Here is a 13,008-nt window from a genome sequence, read left to right as displayed (position 1 = left end):
GATGGTGCTGATACCCTACGTGTGTTGAATAATTTACATATCATTGCACAATATTTCATGTCATTAACATGTGATTTTATGAGTAAAATATACTTGGTAATGAGTTGTGAAGCTGGTGGTGGGGAGACATTGCAAATACATGGCTCAGATAGCATTTAGATCCAAATCAAAAACATGTGATATTCATCGAGATTTGAAGAGAAAGAGATTCCTTTTGTCTCCCTCACTTTGTGATATATATATAACCAGTAGATGTCAAGGGAAGAAAGGCAAACCTTTAGACTGAATTAAACAGTCAACTCCAAAGCAGTCTTTTTTTCTGACCTGAAAAAAGAAATGGCTTCCTCTCCTTTAAACCAAAAATCCAATTACCAAGCTCGTTCTATTAGCTTACCCTCCAAACCACACCCTCTCATTGTACAATGCAATGAGCACTTGTGCAGATTAGGTGCTTCTGATGCTTCCTCTTCAACATCATCATCCTTAAGCAGCAAACTAAGTTGCCTTCAGGATATGCATGAATGTGTTGAAAAGTTGCTTCAGTTGCCACTAACTCAGCAAGCCATTGTGCAAGAGCACAATGACAAATGGGTAGAAGAGCTTTTGGATGGATCACTCAGGCTCTTGGATGTTTGTACCGCGGCCAAGGATGCCTTAATACATACAAAAGAGTGTGCACGTGAACTTCAATCAATTATTCGTAGAAGACGAGGAGGAGATATGGAGCTTGAAAGGGAGGTTCAGAAATATTTGATGTCTAGGAAGGTTGTTAAGAAGGCAGCCCAGAAGGCCTTAAAGGGTATGGAAAGAAAGTGTTCTGAAAAGAACCATGAGAATCTAGTCATGGTTAGCACATTGAGAGAAATAGAAGCAGCCACCCTTGATGTGTTTGAATCCTTGTTGTCCTACGTAGTCGGCCCAAGGTCGCGATCAAAATCAAGCAACTGGTCCTTGGTGTTCAAGTTGGTGCACCCCAAAAGAGTAGCATGTGAGAATGAAGAAACAGATAAATCTGAACTAGAAAAGGTGGATGCTGCATTGAACTCTATCACTGGTCAGACAAGTAGCAAATCTGATTACAATGTGCATGTTGAGAATGTCCAGTACTCGCTGGGGCAATTGGAACCGATTGTTCAAGATCTTGAAGAAGGACTTGAGAGCCTTTTCAGGCGCCTAATCAGAACCAGAGTTTCACTTCTCAACATCTTCAACCACTAGACAGAATGATCATGATGCAGTATCATGAACATCTATTTTTGTTATTAATTATAAAAAAGAAGGAAAAGATGTAGTTATCCACACTTGTACATTGATATGTGTATTGTCTATTCAGATTCAAACTAAATATACTCTTTCAGAGAAATTTTCTTTGCTACACTACTTCTTTAATATCTTCCTCACTATTTATTTTTGATTGCGAAGCATGGATATAAAATCTCTATAATGTGCATTTTCTGATTCTCCAAAGTGATAGGTATCTTGCATAAAATCATCTATCGAAAAAACTGAGAAAATATGAAAAGGATATCTACATCAAATGATCCCATTAGTCAATTAGCTACACTTGTCAAAAGGTAGAAATTATGAGACAAATAATGTGATTGGAATCTCAATCATGTGAAAATTTTATCAATCCACGGATTCAAGTTGATTTTAGATTACACTTTAAATCTGATATCAGCAAGGTATGACCCAAATTCAAGCTGACTCAGCAGGTCAAAAGAGTTAGACCCGAAAAATGAATCATTTGAGAGTGAGGACAATTTGTGGCGTAAACTAATGAAAACTGAGTCAGTTCTCTGAGTCAAATGTGCCACATGAGGATTTTATGCATTTAAATTGATACAAGAGCTGTCAAGATTCCAATTGTCTCAAAGGAGATAATTGAAGATTGATTCATAATTAATAAGATTCACATGGTAGCAAGACAGATTTTTTAAGTTTTTTTATTAGTATGCATAAGCCATGTTCCTGCATTATAGACACCATATTCGCATCTCTTGCCAGATCCTGGCACAACACTCATCACAATTTGACAGACCACATTAACATGCAACAACAGCAACAACCAAGCTACTCCCAAAATTTTGAGGTCAATTATGAATCTTCAACAAACTAATTAAAATTGGCCACGTTTTTTTTTTTTTTTGTTCCCATTGTTCTATATTGAAGTCTTAATTAATATTGTAGTGGCAGTGCAGACAAAGGAGAAACAGAAAGTAAATGATGAAGGCCTTCAGAAACTGCGTCCTTATCTTTGTAAAGGTACAAATTAAATAAACAATACTATGTAGAACAACATATGAAAATTTTTATAGTACTTATGTGCTCAATCAGATAATAAAACAGAAATAGCAGGACATTAATATAAGCAATGCTGACCTTTTCAAAAAAAAGAAATAATAATATAAGCAAGGCTGACTTGTGAGACTACCAGAAAGGTCCAAAATAAGAAGCTTCACCACATGTTCATTATTGATGTAAAATGTTGCATTAAAGAACAGTGAGAATGAAAGTTTGCACCAATGGCTTGAACCTCTTGTCTGTCAAAGTGGTACACACTTGCAGATAGCAAGGCATCATACTAGTTTATGTTGTTGAAAATTAGGGGTGATTCCAGATGTATCACTTTAACTTATCTTATAAAAGTCGCCCCTAGTAATTCTTGAGCTGATGTCTTGACTTTCTTCCACAATGTCTTCTAAAACAATTTTGTGATCTTTAGAGGTGAATTTCGCCACCTTCAAAGTTGTTTCTGATGATTTTTTACATAGTTTGAAGCAGTCACTTTCAAGGTGTTTGAACTAAAGGTTTTTATGTTTTTTAAATCCAAGAACTGGTTGATATGAAAGGTGCTCATACTAGCCAGAACTTGTGAAAACTAAGTCAAAAAGGGGTCATATATCTGAACTTTTAATTACAGATATGCATAATTAATTCACCCCAAGCATAACTAGAATGTCTAATTTCATAATTCTTCATGCTAATTTATTAGTCTGGTCAGCAAGAGCTGGTATATTCTTTAGCCTACAGCTAGGCTGCCAGCGTAATTTGTTTTTACAAAATCTTCACTCTTTGTTGAATAAAATCTTATTCATCCAAAAAGAAAAGACAGATAAAAGAAAATGACATGAGTGTATTTGGTATCAGCTTATAAGCTCATTTTTTAGCTTTTAGCTTTTATTTACAACTTTTTAAAACTTCACTTTTTTCTATTTTTTCTCACATTTTTAAATTTTTTTAAGGTACAAATATAATTTAGCACACTTTTAGCAAAAAAGTTTCAGCAAAAAACTAGCTAAACTACTCCTAGATGGACACGATCATATGCTGGGCAAACCATGCAAATGCATTGTAATTTACATCAGAGGCAAAAAGTCATATATCTTAATAATTAGATGTTTTTTTCTTTTAAAATTCTTTCAATAAGATTTAGAAAGATGAAATATCCAAAATTAATCATAGTCATACTATCTAACAAATGAAATCACCTGAACAGAACCACATGAGCATGTTAAATTGTTTTCTCTCCACCGGCAGATCAGCCACGTGCAATTATTTTCTGACAGAGAAAAAGAAATTACATAACACACACGACTGAGAATGGCCGTTGCCTTGTCTTTCCTCGTTATAGAGCGGATGGTATTGAGTCAATGATCCTTGTGTGCTACTGGCAGTACCTTCTGTAAAGATTCTTTGTCATTTCACAATTCAGAATAATTGAGCAATGAGTTGGAGAGCTAGTTGGAGGTTGGAGGTTGGAAGTGGGGAGACAAGTATCAACATTGTCTCGGTTGTTTTTAGATTCAAACAGCAATTTTGTCACCCCTGGTGAATATCTTGAGAAGTAGAGATTCCTCATGTCTTCATGACCCCATAATTAATAGTCAGCAGATGCAGGGAAGATAGCCAGAATTACTTGTACGTTCAACTCTACACATTCTCTATCCTGAGGAAGAAAACATGGCCACCCACCATGCTCGCTCTAACAGCTTTCCCTCGGAGCCACACCCACTTATTCCACAAATAGATGAGCATTTATGCAGACTGAAGAATTCTGAAGCTACCTCATCATCATCAATATGCCACAAACTAAGTGACCTTCAGGACTTGCATGATTGCGTTGATAAGTTGCTTCTATTACCCCTAACTCAACAAGCATTCATCCAAGACCATCATAGGAAATGGTTTGATCAGCTGTTGGATGGATCTCTCAGGCTGTTGGATGTTTGTAGCATTGCTAAGGATGCCTTGTTGGAAATGAAGACAGGCATACATGAACTTCAATCAACTATGCGCAGAAGACAAGGAGGTGAAACAAGGCTAGCTATGGAGGTTGGGAAATACTTTACCACAAGAAAGGAGGTCATAAAGGCAGTCCAGAAGGCCCTAAAAGGCATGGAAAGTAATTCCATTGACAAAAACCATGAGACTCAGGCGATCATTAGCACATTGAGAGTAGTAGAAACAGTCAACTCGGCTGTCCTTGAATCCATGTTAACCTTTATAGCCGGAAAAAGGCTGCAATCAAATTTGAGCAACTGATCTTTGGTCTCCAAGCTGGTGCATCCTAAAAGAGTAGCATCCAAGGGTGAAGAAAAAAATGGTAATGAACTTGAAAAGGTAGACGCCGCATTGCAGTCACTCATCGGTCACAAGAAAAGCAAATCCGATTGCTTGACGAATGTGGAGAGTGTATAAAACTGGTTGGGAAAATTGGAGACAAGCATTCAAGACCTTGAAGAAGGGATTGAGAACCACCTTAGGTGCCTACTCAAAACCAGAGTTTCCCTCCTCACATCATCAATCGCTAATCCAGAAGATCATGATTCAGTATCATGGTTTCTATTTTTGCTTTTCACTAACAGGAGAAAAAAAAAAAAAAAAAAAGGAGAGACCTATAGATTCTCTAGTTATACTTGTACATGAAAGTGATACGTATGGAATTATCTTCTGATTCAAAATCAATATACTCTTTTATACAAGTCTGCTTCACTAGTTTCTTTTAGGAGCTTTTACTTTTACCATTTAAAAAAAATGGCTATATACCTGCATCTATAAATTAATCCAATACTGAACAAATGAAAATAATGATCAACCATGTCTGAACTGTATTTAGGTTCTCCAAAATCACCTACGATTATAATTTCTTGGCAAAGGGAATTTCTTTTTTTGTTTAGATCCTTGGAAACTTAAATTGTTTAACCTAATTAATTAACCAAAAGGTTATTTAGGTTGATTTATCAGATCTAGGACTAGGTTAAACTCATGCAATCATATTACCAATAAAACCAATAATTTCAAGGTAAAAAACTTGGGGAAGATTTAACCTAACTATTTTCAAGGTAAAAAAATTCACTATGATAGAATGAAAGTTTTACAATAGATTTTCTTCCTAAAATCTAAAGCTACCTTTTGTAGTACTTACTCACACAACCACATGCAGCTCCAACTCCATGAACTCTTGTATCTGAATTTGCTGAACACAAACACCCACATTTGTGACTTTGAGACCCCACTCAAAGGTTTTAGATTACCATTAGTAGTAGATCTTTATGTAGTAACTTGTTTCCACTAGCTCTTGATTGTAGATCTCGTTTTGGTAGATACTTGTTAAGTTAAAAGGCTACAAAAACCACACAAATCTCACTGGAGTAACTCACAAAACTTTCAAGAACTTATAAAACGTAGTTAGAGTTTTCCTTTTATATCAAGTAGTGTTTAACTCAAACCCTAAACGTTTTTGCAGGCTTTATGCTTGATTAAAATTCTGCAAAGCTGCAATTTTTTATTGATCAAGCTTTTTATTTGATTTGTCGAGCTTCGCAGTAACTTACTTCTTATTTCTGCAGCTTGACAGCTCTTGATTCTTAACTTGAGCATTTTTGAGCAATGTCTAATACCTAATCTAGACATGTTTTTGTTCTCAGTTTGACAACATACATAAATTTAGAATCTAAACAATTAATCCTAAATATTTAGAACCTAATAGAACTATCTGTATAATATTATCTTAATGGTTACTTCTCATCACACCTTGTTAAATTGGTGTGAATTATGGGGTGAATAAGCTGAACTTAACTTTGATGCCTGCCTAGGAAAGTTTAAGGACCCAAACTATAGGTTCAACTTAGTTTCAATTTACATGTAAGGGTACCCAGATTGTTAACATTGTTTGAACCTGGGTAATGCTTGTCTCCATGCTTGAAAATTAAATCCCAAAACTGGACCTAATAAATAATGAGGCTGCTCAAGGTTATGAAAGCTAATATTGTAACACCCCAAAATCATAAGCAATAAAATTCTATTTAATCTGAAAAATCCATAAAAATATTAAATAAAAGAATCCAGCAACCTTAAAATTTCATCACAAATGTCAGAGCTCTAAATCCACCAAAAATTAAAAACATCCTCAAAATAATTCTCCAGTACAATGTTTAATACCATAAAAATAAAAATAAAAATATTCAGTCCCACAAATACTTCGTAACTGTTGACTCACAGTAATCTCTACTCCAATAATCCCTCTAATGTATCTGTAAGGGGAAATAAAGGGGGGTGAGATAACTCAATAAGTGGAATTCACTAACATTGGGGTGTGGGAACAACCTTTAAAAAAATAGTTCTTACAAACAATTCACTACTCATACCTCATCAATATTTTATCAACAATATATTTCATATAAAAGAAATAATAATCTTTATATAGTGAGTCATCATAGTGTATATGTATCAATACCATCACAAACACAATTTCCTAGGCTTTACTCGTGGTCAACATTTACGCCCAGTTGACAGGGTTGTGCTATCCCCTTTTCTAGGATTGGAACCTCATTTTCATCACCTTTCTTAAGAATGGTTCCTTTGGAACCTAAAGGTGCACTCCCTTGCTAAGGAGCTTCCTTTTTGGATCTTCAATAGTATACTCCCTTGTTAAGGAGCTACCAAATGTGCACTGTCCCCTTTTCTGGGACCGTCCCTTGCTAAGGACTAGCTGCAGTATGATTGTCACTTGCTAAGGACTAACACAATACTGAGCTTTTTAATCACGACTTGCCATAGGTTTTCAAAACATATTCAAGATGCTCACATAAATAATCCATTCAAGATGCTTACATAAAAATATCTCATTCATAATTCTCAAAAATATAAGGAAATATTCACACATACAAATTTAAATAAATTTAGGTTTTTCCACAAGTTTTTCATAAAACGAATAATTAATGTGCACATCAAGCAATTATAAAATATCCATTTAAATATATAGAATAACAACATATTTTCTTGATATAAAATAGTTTAATTAATCAACATTGTTTGGGAAAACCCCCCAAAATTAGCAAACACCACTTACCTCTTAGTTGCAAAAAATAAAGGAAATCAACCTCCATTGAATCACAACAAATCTATAGAATTAGAACCTAGCAACACCAAAAATAGGTTCATCAATACACAATTTTTCACTTAAAAATCTATTTTCACGCTTAAACGGTTTTATCATAGACAAAATTGTTATATCCAAAATCCTCTATTTATTCACTTAACTATCCAATTTAATATTGGAAGCCACGTATAGCCTTAATTTATCCATCTAGTTGCTTAGCATTCCCACTTGATGCTTCCTATATTTGATTATATATATATATATATATATATATATATATATATATATATATATATATATATATATATATATATATTCAATCTAACATGGCTCCCACGTACAAGCCTTAATTCATTCATCTAGTTGCCTATTCCCCCATTAAAGCTGCTGGACAAGTTTTAGAAAACAATAAAATGGTGATAGTTGATTTGGTCAACAATGGAGGCTAGGTGTGAATACATATTAACACAAGCACATTTATCCCTTTAACATAGTCACAAAGTCCAAGCCTATTACTCTATTTGTTCAATTTCAAAGTCTATGGTGACCATACGGCTATATATATACAATTCCTACTACCATAATCATCATGGTCGGCTAGAGAAGCCAAAACTCCCTTTTAAAAGCTTTAAATCTTCATAGTAAAAAATTATTATTATTATTATTATTATTATTATATATAATCAAATATAGGAAGCCATGTAGAAGCCTTAACTATCAATCTAGTAACCTATAGTTCCCATGATGCCGTTGGACTTGTTTTAGCCAATAACAAAAAGGTGATGGTTGATTCGGTCAACAATGGAGGCTACACCCTTTTCTATTAGTATAGAGATAGTCTAAGTTCATAACAATTTCTACCTATGACTATTCCAACTTCTTAATTCTAGAGCATTAGAAAATCATACTTGTAGACTCCAACTCAATGCCACAGTGAAGGAAACAAGGTTCAGTTTTCGGCTGAAACAAAAGGAAATACACGTGTGACTAAAGAGGAAGAAAGCTAGGGTTTTATTTATTTAATTATTTTTTAAAAACTTAACAAGGCCCATATATATTTACTTATGTCACCTCACTTGGGCTTCATATTCCATAGCATATTTCTCACTTTTAATATCTTAGGCTCAAATCAATTTAATCCATTTAATTGTAGGCCTCTTTTATAATTTACGTATAATAATTAAATTGGTATAAAAAAATACGCGGTGTTACAAATATGCTATCTGAACTGTCAAGTTGTTGGCTTTATAAAGCCTTGACTTAAAATTCAACAAAGTACTCACAAGAAAGAGAGGAATGAAAATTTTATTAAAGTACTTCAAACTCACAAACAAAGATATTAGACTACTGCTTTGAGAGCTCACTACAACTTTTTCTCTCACACACTTTTACATCATACATCTATCCCCTTTTATAGGGTGAAGTTACAAGAGCTGTCCTTATTGTCATGATTCTTTGTTTCATAACAGAGAATTCTAGAATGTGAAAGACTCAAAGACACAAATGTTATGAAATGACAATAGACATAAACAGTTATGAAAAAACAAAAAATATAAACAGTTATGGAAAAACAAAAGACACAAACTGTTATGAAATGTCAAGAGACACATTTTGGTTTACCACTTCTAACACAAGATTCCTACGGTCTCAACTCTCAAAGGAGCTCATTAAACACTGAGAAATGACTTTGGATTCACGATTCCGAACAAAACAAATAAAAACAAAAAAGAACAGTCACGTGCCATAAATAATTCAATGGGTTAAGCAGATCATGCCTGTTTACCAGTCAGCCTTAATCATTTCCCTGCATTATGGAAAAACATGGAGAAGTTGCATAATGCAGATTTGATCAATTAATTAATCAACTCTCTTGAAATAATGTTTCTCCATGTACAATTTCATCATGGAAATGAGTATGCAAACACGGGAGAAATAGTTTTGTAGAGCAACTTCAGCTGAAAGCATCAAACAAGCAAGCATAATAATAATATAAAACACCAAAGAAAAAAAAAGAATTAAGGTGCAAAGACAATAACCAACTATATCTTGCCAAGAGCCTTGTATCATTGAAAGGAAATAAAATATATAAATAAAACATAACTGCATCTCGTTGTTGATCGACCAGGCATGACACATGACTTAATACATGATGTTAGAAATACTGAATTGAATAGTATTGTATTTCTCACTGAAAGAATATACATGAGTGCCTTTATATAGGAGGCATATGAGTGCAGTACAAGTAAATATGAGTGTAGTACAAGTAAGAGTGCTATACAAGTAAGAGTGCTAAACAAGTAAACTAGTTGGGCCTAAAGCCCACAACACTATATATGTTAACAGCCCCCCTCAAACTCAAGGTGGATGTGAGACCAACTTGAGGTTGTCAACCAAAGTACGAAGGCGTCCCTTAGGATGTGACTTGGTGAAGATATCTGCAAGTTGATCTGTAGAGGAGACTGAGATTAACTTGAGAGCACTATGGACAAGATGATAACGGATAAAATGACAATCGATCTCGATGTGTTTAGTCCGTTCATGGAAGACATCATTGTGAACAATATGAATGGCACTTTTGTTGTCACAATAAAGAGGAGTAGCAGAGGATGTCGACACACCTAAGTCTTTGAGAAGCCATCGTAGCCAAAGAAGCTCAGATGTGGTATCAGCAAGGGCACGATATTCTGCTTCAGTACTAGAACGGGCCACATGAGTTTGTTTCTTGCTTCGCCAAGAAATCAGAGAAGAACCAAGAAGAAAGCAATAACCAGTGGTGGACCTGCGATCAGTGGGATCTCCTGCCCAATCAGCATCAGAAAATGCACGGAGAACAAGAGGAGACCGAGCAGAGTAGAAAAGACCATGGAAGAGAGTGCCCTTTAGGTACCGAAGAATGCGCGAACAGCGGCATAGTGAGTCGATCGTGGAGCGGACAGATATTGGCTCACCCGGTGAACGGCATAGGAAATGTACGGACGAGTAACGGTAAGATAAACTAGGCTGCCAACTAAGCGTCTATAAAGAGAGGGATTAGACAATAGTTTCCCCCCTGAAGGAGTCAGACGCACATTAAGCTCGACTGGAGTGTTAACAGTCTTGCTATCAGTGAGTCCAGCTCTAGACAAGAGTTCAGAGGCATACTTGGCTTGAGTAATGTAAAGTCCATCTGTAGAATGAGTGATTTCAAGACCCAAGAAGTAGCTGAGATGTCCAAGATCTTTCATCTCAAACTCGCCGACCGAGAAAATCTTTGAGTTCTTGAATGCCACTGAGGTCATCACTAGTTATGATCATATTATCCACATACAGAAGAAGTAAAATAGTGCCCTTGTCAGTGCGACGAAGAAATAAGGCAGAATCATAATGACTGGCCATGTAACCCAAACGAGAGATGGTAGAGCTAAACTTGGCAAACCAAGCACGTGGAGCTTGTTTAAGGCCATAAAGTGCACATCGAAGGTGACAAACCTTGTTTGATTCAACAGAGAGACCAAGAGGAGGTTGCATATAAACTTCTTCACTCAAATCCCCATTAAGAAATGCATTTTTGACATCCATCTGGAAAATATCCCATTTACTGGCAGCAGCAACAGCTAAGAGGGCACGAACAGATGAGATACGAGCAACCGGAGCAAAGGTCTCTTCATAATCAATCACATACTCCTGTGTAAAACCTTTTGCAACAAGACGAGCTTTGTAGCGCTCAATGGACCCATCAGAGCGAGTCTTAATCTTGTAGATCCACTTACAACCAACCACAGATTTCCCAGGGGGGAGAGTGACCAAGTCCCAAGTATGGTTTTTAGATAATGCATCAAGTTCCTCTTTCATTGCAATCTGCCATAAAGGGTCAGTGGAAGCCTCACGATAGGTGTGAGGCTCGTGCAATGTAGCAAGGGCAGTGTAACAATGATAGTCAAGTAAATGTGTAGGAATGGACCTTACCCGAGTTGAGTGACGAGGTGGAATGTCTTGTACATGATCTTCAGGCGGAGCAGGAGCAGGGGAACCAGGATCAAGGTTGGGTAGCTCGTCTTCGACCTGTTCATCTTCCACCTATTCATTAAAAGGAGAACTAGGAAAGGGATCAAGGATTTCTGGTGGTTGGACAGAGAAGTTAATAGGAGAATCAAGAGCAGCTACAGGAGGATCAGGATCAGCTATAGAAGGGTCAGGAGCAGCTACAGAAGGAATTTGCGTCTCATCTGGAAATAGATCTAAGACAGAAGAGGAAGATAAAGAAGCACGGAAGTGAGAGAGCTCGACAAAGAGGCGATGTTCCCAAAAGACAACATTGCGGGAGACACGAAGACGATGAGAAATAGGATCATAACACTGATACCCCTTTTGAGTTTCGTCATAACCAAGAAAACAACAAAGTCTTGACCTAGGCTCAAGTTTGTTATGCTCACGTGGCTGAAGAAGAACGAAACAAGCAGAGCCGAATGAGCGTAGGTGGTGATAGTCTGGAGGTGACCCAAAAAGGCGCTCATATGGAGTTTGATTTTGGATGACAGGACTGGGAATGCGATTAATAGTATGAACAGCATGAAGAGCAGCTTTGCCCCAAAAAGGAGCAGGAACTTTGGCAGAGAGAAGAAGAGCACGAACAGTGTCAAGAATATGACGAAGTTTTCGTTCGGCTCTACCATTTTGCTGAAAGGTACCTGGACAAGTTAGTTGATGAACAGTGCCAAAGGAATGCAAAACAGCTTGGAAAGCATATTGAGTGTACTCAAGAGCATTATTAGATCGAAAAATTTTGATACGTTTAGAAAATTGAGTTTCAACCATTTTTGCAAAATTAGAATACACTTGCAATAATTCAGAACGATGTTTCATATTAAAGATCCAGCTATAGCGAGAGTAATCATCAACAAAGACAACAAAATATCGAGATCCACCAATACTAGAGACAGAGGAAGGTCCCCAAACATCAGAATGAATAAGGTCAAAGATATCAGTGGATATAGATTCACTAGAATTGAAAGGCAAAGCTGGTTGTTTTCCTAATTGACATGAAACACAATCAAAATTTTCTGTAGACACTGAACCTAGCAAACCTCTAGAAGCCAATTGTTGTACACGGGAAGAAGATGCGTGACCAAGTCGAGCATGCCAAAGAGCAAGAGAAGGAATAGAGGAAACTGCAGCAGCTGCGGCAATAGAAACAGGAGCAACAAGTGGAAGACGAAGGTTGTCCACGGGAAACATACGCCCAACTCTGGGACCGGTCCCTAGCTCCTGTCCCGTCCTTGGATCTTGCACAATACACCCAGAATAATCAAATATGATTCGATAACCCAACTCAGCTAATTGTCCCACAGAAAACAAATTGTAAGAAAGGTCAGGAACATTAAAGACCCCAGAAACGGAGAAGTTGGAGGTTGAAACGGAACCTATATTATGACCAGACATTGTGGAACCATTTGCTGTGCGAATAGTAAGAGGGTGTGGTGCAGGTTTAAGTTCAGAAAATAAGGACGAGTGAGGTGTCATGTGATTGCAACAAGCAGAATCCATAAGCCAAGAGGAAGGAGACATACCGGACAAAGCTGAGAGAGAAGAGGAATAAGATGCATTACCAACCATACGAATGACATTGGCGATGATGTTTTTAAGGT

The 13,008-nt window shown here is 36.6% G+C and overlaps 2 protein-coding genes across 2 annotated transcripts; both read left to right on the top strand.

The window, feature by feature from the left end:
- Positions 1–336: 336 nt before the first annotated feature.
- On the top strand, positions 337–1,218 carry LOC142615995 (uncharacterized). The gene has a single exon (XM_075788891.1). It carries the CDS (start codon positions 337–339, stop codon positions 1,216–1,218), a length of 882 nt encoding a protein of 293 aa, XP_075645006.1.
- Positions 1,219–3,963: 2,745 nt separating this feature from the next.
- Positions 3,964–5,762, top strand: LOC142615994 (uncharacterized). The gene is made up of 3 exons (XM_075788889.1): positions 3,964–4,458; positions 4,723–4,841; positions 5,750–5,762. The coding sequence occupies exons 1-3, from the start codon at positions 3,964–3,966 to the stop codon at positions 5,760–5,762; spliced, it is 627 nt and encodes a 208-aa protein (XP_075645004.1).
- The last annotated feature ends 7,246 nt before the right edge of the window (positions 5,763–13,008 follow it).

Source organism: Castanea sativa, chromosome 11 (assembly GCF_040712315.1).
Source record: "Castanea sativa cultivar Marrone di Chiusa Pesio chromosome 11, ASM4071231v1".
Classification (NCBI taxonomy): domain Eukaryota; kingdom Viridiplantae; phylum Streptophyta; class Magnoliopsida; order Fagales; family Fagaceae; genus Castanea; species Castanea sativa.
This window is presented reverse-complemented; position numbering and strand designations above follow the sequence as displayed.

Excerpts from the sequence above, each read along its gene's own strand:
- LOC142615995 (XM_075788891.1), top strand. The coding sequence starts at position 337 with ATGGCTTCCTCTCCTTTAAACCAAAAATCCAATTACCAAGCTCGTTCT.
- LOC142615994 (XM_075788889.1), top strand. The coding sequence starts at position 3,964 with ATGGCCACCCACCATGCTCGCTCTAACAGCTTTCCCTCGGAGCCACAC. Across the intron at positions 4,459-4,722 it reads CGATCATTAGCACATTGAGA|ACAAGCATTCAAGACCTTGA; the intron begins GTAGTAGAAACA and ends GGAAAATTGGAG.